The 14,024-nt window shown below is 38.7% G+C and overlaps 3 protein-coding genes across 4 annotated transcripts; 2 read left to right on the top strand and 1 right to left on the bottom strand.

Annotated features, from left to right (window-relative positions):
* Positions 1-3,437: 3,437 nt before the first annotated feature.
* Positions 3,438-5,565, bottom strand: LOC109479042. Its single transcript, XM_019780892.1, has 3 exons — positions 5,534-5,565; positions 4,136-4,325; positions 3,438-3,637 (listed from the first exon to the last, which is right to left on the bottom strand). The coding sequence occupies exons 1-3, from the start codon at positions 5,546-5,548 to the stop codon at positions 3,588-3,590; spliced, it is 255 nt and encodes an 84-aa protein (XP_019636451.1). The 5' UTR covers positions 5,549-5,565; the 3' UTR covers positions 3,438-3,587.
* A 1,019-nt stretch (positions 5,566-6,584) lies between these two features.
* LOC109479036 lies at positions 6,585-8,548 on the top strand. The gene is made up of 3 exons (XM_019780879.1): positions 6,585-6,792; positions 7,158-7,428; positions 8,095-8,548. Exons 1-3 carry the CDS (start codon positions 6,693-6,695, stop codon positions 8,102-8,104), a joined length of 381 nt encoding a protein of 126 aa, XP_019636438.1. The 5' UTR covers positions 6,585-6,692; the 3' UTR covers positions 8,105-8,548.
* A 954-nt stretch (positions 8,549-9,502) lies between these two features.
* LOC109479018 (desert hedgehog protein B-like) lies at positions 9,503-12,280 on the top strand. Of its 2 annotated transcripts, XM_019780861.1 has the most exons (4): positions 9,503-9,695; positions 10,175-10,234; positions 10,867-11,124; positions 11,304-12,280. In XM_019780861.1, the coding sequence occupies exons 1-4, from the start codon at positions 9,584-9,586 to the stop codon at positions 11,678-11,680; spliced, it is 807 nt and encodes a 268-aa protein (XP_019636420.1). In that variant the 5' UTR covers positions 9,503-9,583; the 3' UTR covers positions 11,681-12,280. The 2 variants fall into 2 exon arrangements, with proteins under 2 accessions (XP_019636420.1, XP_019636428.1); XM_019780869.1 differs by lacking the exons at positions 9,503-9,695; positions 10,175-10,234 and adding an exon at positions 10,540-10,696.
* Positions 12,281-14,024: the final 1,744 nt, after the last annotated feature.

Here is a 14,024-nt window from a genome sequence, read left to right as displayed (position 1 = left end):
ATGTGTCGCCAGTCCCATATGTGCGATTGACTGCATTCAAATGTATTCAGAACATTTCTTGGCTTCATTGCACTATGCTTTTTATCTACTAACGGTTTTTATGTTGGAGGTATTTTGCATTGAGGAAGTCAAGATCATTTCAAACTTAAAGAGACAGAAAACTAAAATAACATCATTCTGCTTAAAGATCACACATCTTGTAGAAGTTAAAAATCTGTCATTCAAATAGTTACTGGGCTGCCATTGTTGTTTAACATTCCTTGATGGTAACATGGCTCGTTGAAAAGCCATCAAAGTTGCTGCTATGAGAGAAACCAAAAAAAACTGAAAACAGCAATTTGTGTAGGACCAATGTAGGTTTCAGTGTCTCATTTTCGCACCAGCTATTGTCAAAAGACAGTCGTGTGCCGGGTTGTGGTTTAAGTGAAGTATATGGATTGGACCTCTGAGTATATAGCTCATATGTGTATTGTGTACTGAATTTATGTAAAGCTTGGCAGAGAATATACAAAAAAGTTTATTTTCAAAAAAAGCTGCAATATTTTTGTGGAGACGGTGATTTTGAATAGAGTTGGTTGGAGAGGGTAAAATTTATTACAATTTTACTTTGGTGCTGCACTGTTGATACAAGGAGAGACAGTGCAGAATTTTTTGCTTTCTGTTTTTTTCTTTTATAGATTTTACATAAAAGTGCTGTACCTTTGGTTAAGTATGCATATGAAACCTTGTACATTATGTACTTTGTGCCAAAGGCATACATAGCAAAAGGTTGAGTTTGCCCAAAGGAAGTTTTCTTCTACGCGAGGCCTCAGGGCGTAGCCCAAACCTTATTTTTCTTTGTTTTGTCGCCATGGGACTCACGAATGTGACAAAAGACTTGTTATCATTCCTGAAGAATGGGGGAATTCTACCAGGACTTAAACAGCTCTCCTTGTCTTCAACTGCATCAAATTGAAAGCCAGAAAGTACTAATAATAGAGAAGTTAATGTCATTCAAAACCAGTTATTATAGTCAAACTGGTCATGCATAAACAGGGTTGAAGTGACATCTGGATTTAGGTTGAGCTGGTGTTGTGGATTGGCTGAGTATCACTATTGGGAATTCCCTTATAAGCTGCCTCTCATTGGGTTCAGAATTAATGTTTGGCTACCCTTCATGCAAATTCATTTGGAACTTGTGTATCCTTCATACAGGTTGGTTGTTATGACACTAATGTACAATTCTCTGTCCTTTTAACCTAATATTGTTAAAATTTTATAACTGAGACTGGTTCAGTTATGTCTGTATCAGTTCAGCACATAGTATCTTACCAGTGTTAAAACTATTGGTATCTCACCAGTGTTCAAAACATTGATATCTCACCACAGTCATCAGTGTTCAAAAATATTGGTATCTCACCAGTGTTCATAACATCGGTATCTCACCACAGTCACCAGTGTTCAAAACATCGGTATCTCACCAGTGTTCCTGGTGTTTCACAAAAATGACTGGCAGCTAGTTATGGGGTTATAAGACAACTACCATGTCATGATTGCCATTGTGTACAAAAGATGGTAGAATTGATTGTTTTTTTTTGGAAATGGAGTATTGATGAATTTTTTTGGGAGATGGCCTGGATTTGGGTACTAAAGCTGCTTTTGTGTGAGGAAATGATCAGGAAATGGTAGGCTGGCAGCGTGAGTTTTGTTTGCCGAGGGATGATTTATGTAACGAAGGTGTATCCATAAGTTTGGACCTTGAGCCACTTTTTATTTAACATGGCACGGACCCTTGAGCCACTTTTTATTTAACATGGCACGGACCAACTGATCGAGAAGCATGTGCTTTGGCTGTGCCTCATGAAAAGAAGGAGCAATAGATTTAACCTTGCTAAACTGAGTCATTGCACAGTATTAAAACAATGGTATAGCCTTTTCCTGATACATTAGCTACATTTTGCTGAATTTCAGTGACATTTCATGGTAGATAATGAATTTCACCATTGTACAAGTTACAACAATGAAACTTGTCCTCAACTTCTGGAGAAACATTTAATGACAAATTCTTAAGCTGTTTTTTTCTAGCAATGCTTGATTCTGTTGAATATATTTGGTATGCCTGGAGCAGAGCATGCTTCCTTACATGAAAAGTGGAGCAATGGTCCATGCTTTTGGAATGATGTGTTACAGAATGGAATACTATTGTCCACGGAGTAAAGATGAGATGCTGAAGTAGTGATGTGTGAGCACCAAGTATTGAGGACTTCTCTCTTGCCAAGCATAAAAATGGGAGTATAAAAATGTGGAATTTGTTGCGAATGGCAAATAAAGACTTTGTATAGCCAACTGTTTTGTCTTTGTGATTATTTGGATCATGATATATATCTGGATGATGGTTGGATACCCAGGTGATAAGATACTAGTACCGTGATTACAGTTACTCAAGCAGCTGTATAAATTTTGTAGACAGTTTGACATTTCAGATAGCATCCACAACCTTTCTTAGGTGACTGCAAGAGATCTAGTTATGACTTTGCAATCTTAAGAGACACATAATGAAAACACTCATGTTTTGGATGAATGAATTCTCCAACTGCCTTCTGATATTGAGTGTGTATTGTGCATAAGGTATAGATGCAGACACAGGCTGTATTAAATGATGGTTGTGACCACACATAACCTAATTACGATTTATCACAAAATGCTCCCATGTCTTTTCACAACATTGCTAAATTTATCTTGTAGATCAGGGATTTGAATAAAAGCATTATAATAGATTTTGTGCAAATATCTGTAAAACCATAGCATGTCACATGAGTACATTCACTCATAGCTTTTTGATAGACCTTTTTTCAATCTCTTGTGAATACTTTTAATTAATAATTGCGTTTATTTGAACAACTATTCCTTCAGCATTTTGGCTGTAAGCGTATGGGTAAAATTTGAAATGGTTTGAGGTGCATAACAAAGGTTTTCCAATGGAAGCATGTGATATAACCATGTTTTCAGCACCAGGGACAGGTCCACTTACTCATGGTATTAACTATGGTTAGTGGTGTTTATCATCGTTTGTCAATAAAATGAGTGACTCGCTCTTCGTTACACTATCCTTTGATTTTTGCTTTTGGGATATGGGCAACTAAGATTGTATTGATGGCAAATTTTGAACTTATTCCATGCATGATTCTTCGTAGGAGTCAAATACATGTACATTGTACCTGATATTGGTGACTTCATATATTCTACGTCATTTCAACAGGCTACACGTTGCAGTTTCAATTCGACTTTGTTTATTGTAATGAAAATATGTTAACATACAAACACCGTGCACTTTTCTCCTGTATTTCTGTACCTTTTTGCCAACACATACCGCTACATTTAGGCTAAGCTGGTACAGTGAAACATACATGAAAGCTACTCCCTAGATCTAACATGATAACGAAGTCGGAAAACTACAGTTTTTGTGCCTTTCTCTGTAATATATAACAAAGCTACAGTTAAACGATCGCGATACCCCCCAACACTAATATATAATGCACGCAAGCTCCAATGCTGATGCACAAAGATGTTTGGCTGAATTGCACTTGTTCCGGTTGAATTGCTGTCAACTATTTCTTCCCCGTTGAAGCGCCGCCTTGCGGATTGGACGGAGCGCCTGCTGTGGAAGAGGGAGAAAGAAAAGAGACTTGTAAAGGCTACGTAAACACCGGGCAAACATGTCAAAATGCATACTCTTACACCTGTTTTGTCTTAACTTGTGTGCCTAGTTAATTGTCTGCTTTGTAAAGGGTGAGACATTTTAGGAATGAGCGTACATGTCGGACAAATTTTCTCTTTGTTTTTCTGTATCTGTTTTTTTCTCCAGGAGAGAGGGGGTTCAGGGGTTATTTTGGCTTGTCTGTCTGTGTGTTTCTGTGATTCCAAATACAATGTATATATGCAATGCAGCATTACAATACATCCAGACTGTAATTTTGTTCGTATGACTAGAAGGGTGGCAAAGCAGTGTGGGTAAGGGGGTGAAGTCTGCAATCTAAAATTTCCTTGTTACCTTTAGACGTCCATGAAAGTGGAACATTATGTAAAATAGAAAATACATAAAGCAATTGTATAAATTTTTCGAGGAGTCAGATGTTTCAGTTAGCACCCATGTTACCTTTATGTGTGCTGGGCATCTCTGCTCCGTGGCTTTTGTTACCCTGAGGTTGAGTTTTCCGTGAGGCTTCCTTGAGTTTCCTGGCGTCGCCCTGAGGCGAGATATCCAGGTTTGTGGCGCCCTGGTTCGTGAAGTCTTCTCTCCCGCTCATGGCCAACAGACGGCTGCCGTGGGCGTCACAGATCGTTTTCTGTAAGGACAAGAAAGGACCTGATTTAGGTATCTAACTCCAGCTCAGAATTTAAAAACAAGAAGCAGGCATATAGTAGTACCAAAGTTAGCAACTAAGGATTGAGGTGTCAAAATAAATTTCTTCTTTTTTTCCCTACAATAATCGAAGAGAGAAACAACAGTTGCAGTTAGATGTTCAAAGGTTAGGTGTTACAGATGGTGTGTTACGCGGACAATGTCTGGAAATACACACTGACTCAGAAAATAGTCCAGGAAATGGTAGAAAAAAATTGTACAGTTAAAAAGAGCCGAAGCAGTTCTCTTCATGGCATCAGGCAAACGTTTGTGTTAACGTTTAATTTAAAGAAATGGACAGGTATCCTTCTTATATTAGACAATGAAAACGGCCTCGGTAGGAAAGCAAAACAAGCTTAAATGCAGATTTCTCAACATCCACAAGGTGGCGTTTGTGCACATTGGAAACGTCATCCATCATAGCAGAAAGGCATACAAGGCATTGTGTAAACATTGATCTTTAAACACTGCAACTTTATGTTAGACTTGTCTCAATGCAGTCCTCGTATCTAGGCACCGTGCCATATGCTTTTTGCTAACGATACTACGGACCTGGCTAATACATGTGATACAAACATTGTAACACTGGATGGGTTTTAATTAAACGGAAAATGATTTTTGTTACATCAATTAACACGCACTGGTAAATGAGAAGTGATGAGTGTGCCATGATCCCTTTACATTGACATGTAACAAAGTATTATGAGAAAGAAGAAGTATACGAAGTTTCGGATCATGTTCTGTTCCCATTTCCCTTTTCGTAGATTCGCCAAAAGTAATACGACACCAAAAATGGACAAGACCATTCACTCAATGGGGGAATTAGGTCCCACCAAAGCTCACATAAATCTGTGCAACCTTGGTTAAGGGTAATATTACAGGGGAAGTACACTGGCCGCCAGAAATCACAGGTTTAGACACAATAAGTCTTTCAAAAGAACTGCCTACGCTTTGCAAGGTTTAGAGTGAAAAGCCATGATGTAAAAAAAAAACAGAAATGACTGAGAAAAAATATCCAAATTATCAATGTGAAACAAACTGTCCATCCGAACATAAAGGTCCCTACGCCCCCCCCCAAAAAAAATTGTCTCTCCCCTTCCCAGTATTTTCTTCCCCCTTACGAAAATCCCACCCAAGACTGTCAGAACGTACCTCAACCCTAGCCATTGTTGCGATGATAATAATATCTGATGATGAGTGTTACAGCTATCCCGTCCTTGTTGGTTCTGTCTCCATCTAAAGAGTAACTGACTAGCATCTTCCGCTACGGAAATACGGAACGGTACACCATTCATCCAGTCATATGGCTAGAACGTCATCGGTTTCAGCAGAACTTCCAAATATGGAATGCTGGTGCCATCATTTTTCATCGTTTTCAATCCGTGGTCTCTTGTCAAACGTTGATATATTCAGTACGGTATTTAGCGAAAAGGTACATGATGTCATGAATTTCCCAGGGAACGCCAGGCGGCGCTTATTCCTCACTTGCATGTGTCATTACTTCAGTTTAATAATGTATATATGTAGACAAACACCGTTTCTTTTTTTTCTCGTAATATGCCAGCAGGATGCAAAAATGTACCGTGGTTTGCTATTGCATTACACGTTCAATACAACCTGGTCGTATGATGTTCGTAATGCAATATTAGAGTGGCTTACTGGCGGTACGTTATAAAGTCGGCCATGCAGTTTGTCAGGTATTCGATAGACGTCGCTATACACCTGTCGGTAACGCGCGTCTGCCTCATCTACTAGTCGACCTCTGGCTGACGGAACAAAACAAAGCAAAGCTGTACGAGCTGATCTATGAATGAAACCCACTCCCTTACTTGTGAATACTTCATGTCATAACCTTCGTTGCAGGACGTTTTTTTTTTGCAATTTCACCCAATATTCTTATAGCTAACGTTATCGGATCCGACAGAGTCTGCAACAGAAGCCTTTTTTAAGAAAACGAATAATTTCGAATGGATACGCAGTTAGTCTGATATAACCTTGTTTATTCTCAGAGGTCACTAATACACCCGATCCAACAGGAGCCATAGTGCTGTGTATCAGAATATCACATAAAGTTATCAATTTGAGACTTAAATTAGAGAATGACGTGGATATGTTAGAGAATTCGTTAGATTTCTGTCAGCTGTCAACCCCCTCCCCTCCTACCAGTCCGGCCACGTTGAAAATCAAAAATACTACGCGCATGCTCTCTGATGGCGCAATCTCTTCCGAACAAGTCAATACTGTTCAACAATAACCAGAACGTGCAGCTGAGTCTGTTTTCCACACATAATTCAGCTAATTTCGTAAGACTATGGCTCAAGGGTACAAAAGCGGGGGTCCTGGCGACGGAGATTATTGGGGTTCTGACCCAAATCGTACTAGGGGCTCGACAGTACAGGGCTTCAAGCAAGGTAAGACGGAAACGACTTGGAAAAAAATCTAACGACGCCTGACGAATAGCTTTGTACAGCCATATCATTAGACAAAACAAGACATATGGATATGGGTTACCATTGCCAATGGCATCTACAATTCCTTGTCAGTAGGGATACGACACTTAACATGGCTTAAAAACATAAATTTGACATAGCAGTTATTTATCATTACTTCTAACCCCCTCGGGCCGCCAAACAAAGCTAGCTTGCGAAGAATTTCCGCCATTTTAGGAAAGGGAAGAGATATGACACCGGCACAATATCGTTAGGACATAGTCTCGGGATTTTCGTCTCTTCACATTGTTCAGCGTAATTAAACTCTCAGTATTTTTGTTTCACAGTTCCTTCGGCTCCCTACAATTTGAGGTGCGAAGCCAAGTCGTACCAAGAAGCCACCGTGTTCTGGGAGTTACCTACAGGGAAAGAGATTTCCTCCATCAACCTCCAGCTCTTCAAGGACCAGGGCTATGGATCCTGGAGCAAAGTCAAAGAGGACTCTTTTGAGAGTACCACACGTTCGGTTACAGTCACCACCAGTGGTCCCTTGGAAAAATACGCACTGCAAGTACGGGCTGACAACCGCTTTGGGCACGGAGACCCTGAAAGTATCAAGTACGTCTGAAATGTCCTGTTTTAACCAGTTCACACCGCAGTCTGTAAAATCAGATCTAGCAAAACCGTTGCACGGATATAATTAATCTAGAACTTTAGAAAACACTGTAACATTGGTCGGATAATAGTATATAGAATGGACAGAGCTACGCGTACCTTTATGTGACCAAGTAGTTTCAAATAGACATTTCCTACCAGCATTTTCATTAAGCGGACAGTTTCGAGCAGGGTTTCACGTTACAAATATGGTTTAAATTTTCTCAAACATTATCACAGACATAGCCCCGATTTCTACCCATAATCTGAAGACAATTTTGAATTCAGTGAATTTAACACCTGACGACGCTTTTTTTGTTTACACTGAACGACACGAATAAATATTAAACCTGTTATACAGGGGGTTACACAGTAAATTTTACCGAATCATTGAAGATCACTTCAGTAAACTGTATCAGATACCAGCCTAATTAAAGTGGTCTTTTTTCATTGAATTGGTATTAAAACTGACAATGCATTAATACATTGCACATATAAATCTATTTGACAGAAATGTCTAGAAATACTTTAACAAACTATGAAGTAGACAAGTTGATATTTTTGTACCAGTTTTTGTAATGAACACTACACATGAACAATGAATGTTTACACTGTATTTTGTGCCAACAGGCTTGGATAAGTGGTTTCGGTAAGACTATGGAGTTAAGAAGACTGTAACCTGGTGACTTCTACTACGGTCTGGGACCACCACGTCTGCAAATTATCTTATGTTCAAATACTCTGGCTTTAGATTCTCTTAAATGTATACATAGCGTATTTGGTTTCGGATATTATTTGTCAACCTGGGTTAAGGGACCAAGGTACAAGGCATTATTGTCAAACATTGTTATTTTCTAGTTATCCATGTAGGTCTATACTGTATACAGAGGAATTAGTATTCTTACGCGATGGCTGTAACATCGTTTTAAAACATTAAATTAAAACATCTTCGTTATGTAAGTTATCATGTATTTAGTCTAATATCCATGCACTACCTATAAGGGGAACCTAATGTTTACTAACACGTGTTCGTCTGTAGATTACGTTTCTCGTTCAACATCGTTTGTAAACACTTGGTAGTCAGTAAGGCCATGTTGATTTGATTATATGGATGACATCCGCGCGCGCATCAATTTTCGGCCGTTTCCAAAAAAAAAAGTTTTCAACCATGCTGTAAATCGTACAAAACAGTTGCAAAATGAGCAAATATATACTGTAAGTTGCACAAAAAGTATTGGAAAACAATAACAATGTCGTAGAATGTCAAAACCAAACGAAAAAGACGAAAATGTAAAGAAATTAATTTGAAGAGTAGATTATTCACCATACCATACCCTGTGTCATTTGTTCAATCTTCATGACCACGTAGATTTCATAATGAAAGCAACTTTTTTTTTTTTGCAAAACTTTTTTTTTATTCGCACGCTCGCATCAGTTTTGGGGTTCCCAGAGGATGTCATCCATATAATACAATAAAGGTTATTATTATAATCAAATCAACATGGCCTAATGTACTATGATAGCTGACATACATGGCAATATCTTGATCTTTGCTCATTAATTTTCCATTGTACGTTTGTTTGTTCTCTGGTCACCTTTGACATTAATATTGGGATCTTCCTAAATGTGTTGAAAAATGTTTGCTTTTTCCAAAGACTTATTAACGTATTACGTTATTAAAATTATGGCATTATCATTCATCTCACAATAAAGCCCTTTGCTTTGTCTGCAACAAGTGTCATGAGTGATTTATTAATTTCGGTCTTATTATTTACAGCTCTAAAAGCATGGATTTTATATATATATAATGTTAGTTATACAGTTCATATTTTGCCAATTCATTATTGATGTTGGAGATATAAATTCACATATTTCCTTGGCTTAAACTTTATTCGAAGAAGAGAGGATATAAAAGACCAACAGTCGTGTCAAAATGTGCAGTCTGCCCCCTTCCCCATACTGTAATCAGCTGTTCTGTTTATCAAATATCCACCCACCGGAGAAAACTTCGATGGTGAATTTCTGCGCATGACTAATAACACATCACGGGTATCCACGTTAAATCAGTCCACAAATCTGATTTGTAACGGAGAGTTGGGCAACTTACACCGTTCTCAAAATGCCACAGGCCAACAAATCATCAGGTAGTGATTTTGATACTATAGAAATCCAGATGGAAGAAAACCAATCGCTGGGAAGTGCAGCACAAGGTTATCCGTACAGATCAACAGGTACGTTTCAAGTAGAACAATAAGACATGAATAAGAACAGAAGTTTGATATCTTCAGGATACATTCAGGCAGCTCGTAGCCAAGTCCAACGTAGGTCGATAATTGCAAGAAAATCGTTTAGCACTTTTTTTTCTAAACACTATTTCAAAAATAATGCAGGCGTAATGACTGCTGTGTTTTGTTTGGGGATAGGAGGTTGTAATTACATACAAATGGCAAATTTTCATTTCCCAAAAATGACACAGAACGTCTTACAACATTGTTATGTTGTAAGACGTAACAGACATAAACAGACTTACATTTCACTCCTGAGACAGATATACATGTTCCTAGAACCACAAATAAAGAGACGCATAGCCCTACAATACTTTTTTTTTTTACAAAATGTCCTGTTAGACGAGCTGGAAGCATGCACATGTATATTATGATATTACTTTTGTCCAGCTCATATTAGACAACATTGTATTTTTCCATATCAGAGAGATACAACCCACCACAGCCTGCAAGATATTATTACCAAGAACCGAATGACGATTGGGGTAAGTTTTGTTTTTATGTATATTCTAGCCAAAAGCCTAGCCTTGTTTTTCATGTCAGTGTCGCTACATTTGGTTGATAGCGCGCCTGTCAAAACTGACGAAAACAAAAACATCTCTCCGGATTTCAGGCTAGAGAACTCTCCCAGTCTTTCGTACAACCATACACTCTATGATCTTTTTCAATAAACTCAGTTTTAGGTTTGGATTTTATGTTTTTTATGATCATAATGTAATATAATTCCCGGTGGTCACGTGGCAAGATTCTATTGTGCTACGAGTACGTCATTCATACGGCAGGACAAAAAAGGAAACGAAAACAGTTTCGACCTCACCAAGAGACACGTAGTTCGGCTTGCGTTCGGGGAAAGGAAGACGCCCTGCAATTTCTTTTTCTTGCTGAATACTCTGTCTGCAAAATGGCACAGTGCCTCAAGAGTCACAATGATGATTCTGATAGATGCTGTAAATATTTTTTCACGATATCAAGTTTTGTACTTTGTCTTTGTAGCTTGGAACAGACGCAAATTCCGGCAAAGTGTGTGACGTTAGACGCTGATAAATACCTGGAATTTTCTTTGCAGGAAATAATGCGTTTTCACTAGTCTAAATATCACCGCTGCTGTTTTTTCTAGGCTGTTTCCTTGGTGAGACAAGTGTACAGCTCCGTGATGGCCGTAAAGTCGCGATGAAGAATCTGAAGATCGGAGATTGGGTTCGAGTCGTCAAGCCGGACGGTAGGCTTGCCCTCAGCCCGGTCATCGCCATGTTGCACCGCGAGCCCGACAAGAAGACAACCTTCTTGCAAATCTACGTCGAGGGGAAGGACGGGCCAGTATGTCTGACCCCTGACCACCTGATATATGCCACCAACAACCCACGGGGAGGCTTCGGTAGGTTTTTTCTATATTATGAAATTTCACACTAAGTTTTTTTTGTTTAATCCAGGCATTATGGTTGCAATAGTATTTTCTTGGATAGCTAAAATGGCGGTTAGAACTGCGTCATTCTTAAAGTTTTGTTTGCAGCCAGTGTTCAAAATAGCTACAAACGGAATCACTTTCTTCTTTAGGGCGTCCTATCTTTGCGAAGGCTGTAGAAGAGGGCATGTCGATCTTTCTGGCCAACGAAGAAAGCGGGAAAGTGGCCCCTGCCAAGGTGCGAGAGATAAAAGAGATGGAATCAACTGGCTTTTGCGCGCCCCTTACTAAAGAGGGAACTATCCTGGCGGATGGGGTAGCGGCTTCCTGCTACGCCGTCTTCAACCACGGCATCTCTCACAAGGTCTTCGCTCCGCTCCGTCGCTTGTACGGGCTGAAATCAGCCATGGGAATTGGAGGGAAGGAGAAGGAGGTGGTTAAAAAGGGCGTTCACTGGTACCCCAAAGCTCTGATGAACGTGAACAAGTTTTTGTCTTGGTTCCATGTGCAGCCCGCTACAGCTGGCTAGCTATAGCCATGTATTAAGGGGGCCCGCATGTCCTTATTCAGATGAATGGCCCTAAAGATAGCTTATGTGATATAGAATGCATATCAGAGAGAAATCCTTGCTGACCTACTATTTCTATGGCACAGTCTTACTATTTTTGCTGTTTTATTTCTTGAAATAGAGCTGTTGTAGACGCGAGCTAGGCTATGATTGGTATGTCCCGTACAAAATCCCTGAAATTATGCTTGTTTTACTTCGTACGTTGATTTTAAAAATATTACAAACAGAGCTTCTCTAGAATTCACAAGAACCAGTTTGTTACTTAACAATACAGTGAAGCACCCAGCTCAGTATGAAGTTGGCTTATGAATATTTCTTTCTTTTGCAACAAATTAACAAGATTTCGGTGAGCATAGTGTTTTCAGTCATACTAAGCATATACATCAGAGTAAAAATCCTATTTCCGATTCCCAGTTAGCTTTTTGTGTAAACAGGTGTTGGTAAGATGTGTTGGTTACAAATTGCAGACTGCTAAATTAAAACCTTCGAGTTCGTACTTTGGTTAAACAGCTAACACAGTTAAATGTTTGGTATGCAACATAGATAAATAATTCTTTTCTTAGTCGTTTCGTTGTACTTTTTGTCTTCTTAACAGAACATACAAGCATAGCCAGGACAGATAACGGCCATATACCTCTAAACGTTTAGAAAAGTATGATTCTGATGTGAAGGGAAATACTTATCTAGGCAGTGGACTAAAAAGTACCGTTTGCGTATTGTACACACATGTACTATATTTGTATGGACGCGAACCATCGCTTCATTTTGTTACGGACTCGGTCATGCTGACACAGTGATTGAAGGTTTAAGTTGACCTACTATACAGAATGTTTCTCGCGATGAACGTTCACAAAAGTCGAACTTCTATGCACCCCCCCCCCAAAAAAACAACAACCCTGTTCCTCACGGCTTCTACTCATTCACAGTAGTACATATAGCTACATGAGTTCAAGTCACACTAAACTACACACCACGGCTTATCAATCTATAGTATCATTTATGGTGTGTATGAAATATTATGAAATCAGAAATAACTGCCATCCCAGTAATATTCAGTTGTTATGGAAACACTGGAATTGTTGAAACTTGTGTATGAAAAAATAAAACTATTTTAACAACGTCTAATAACCAGCGAAACAACTCATAATATTCCACCAGACATGATACATATTCTTATATTTTCGGAGCTTGATATAGTTTGACTGAAGGGATACTGTGTATTATTATTTAGGAAAAAACTAATACCTTAAAATACCTAATATAAATATAAGAAATTTTATACTAGAAAATTGAAGTAAGTCACAGGTTTTCGTGTTTCAGTTCTATAAAAGACGTCGCCTGGACCATTACTTGATCTGAAAATCTAGAAATGTTGTGTTCGGTGTTATATATGTATCTATATATATATAAACAGATAAATATTATCTTATAACGCATTTTTGTTGAGTGCAAAAACAATGATTGAAGTTTCAGAAAACATTATTATGCTAAATTATTGGAACCAAACAATTCCCTAGACACTACGCCATAAAATAAAGAAATAACAAAGACTATTGGATGTTAAATTAGATATTTCTGTTTTATATACATCCGCAATCGATCAGAATTAATTCTTGAATGATAAAATGAATAATAGGAAACATTATGCAATGATTTTCGTATTCTACATATGGTATAGCCTCATTTTGCCTGTAGTGTGTTTGTCTCTCTCAGCACGTTTTCATCTTTCCTACAGGAGAAACGCCCAAAGGGGCAAAAATTTCCGAAAAAACACATTCATATGATACCCAATAATTACAAATATGACATATGAAATGATTTCTTGGATCTACAGGTGAAAACAGGGCTCTTAAGACTGCATCATGAATGGTTTCAGGCGTGTTTTGGTGCTCAGACTTGGGTGAGAAAACCCCTTTTGTGGGCCCCAGTCTGCACCGGCAGTCTGTTGCGCAGGTGTGCTGAGTCCAAACATTCCAAGGACATCAATCAACCGACACTTCTCAAGTCTTTGTCTTGATAAAAATGGTTTCCATAGAGACAGAAAGCGTGTCTTGACCCCTAGCTGGTTAAAATTGGTCACCTCTAACAACTCATGGGTTAAAAGCTCACCTGGTCAGATCCTTCAACTGACCAAAATTTGCGTCGATGTTGATATTACACTTACATGTTTTGGACTACTTTTTCCTTCAAGTTTGTAATTTTGCATTAGAAATATGAAAACTCTGTTGACATGTTGTTGGTCCCATCAATCAAGATGAAGCTACGTAAATGCCTGACAACAAAGGCATGTCGTAAAGCGATGCCT

This window comes from Branchiostoma belcheri, unplaced genomic scaffold (assembly GCF_001625305.1).
Source record: "Branchiostoma belcheri isolate BF01 breed outbred unplaced genomic scaffold, Haploidv18h27 scaffold106, whole genome shotgun sequence".
Classification (NCBI taxonomy): Eukaryota; Metazoa; Chordata; class Leptocardii; order Amphioxiformes; family Branchiostomatidae; genus Branchiostoma; species Branchiostoma belcheri.
Note: the sequence above shows the minus strand (reverse complement) of the source record. Positions and strands in the feature narration are given on the sequence as shown.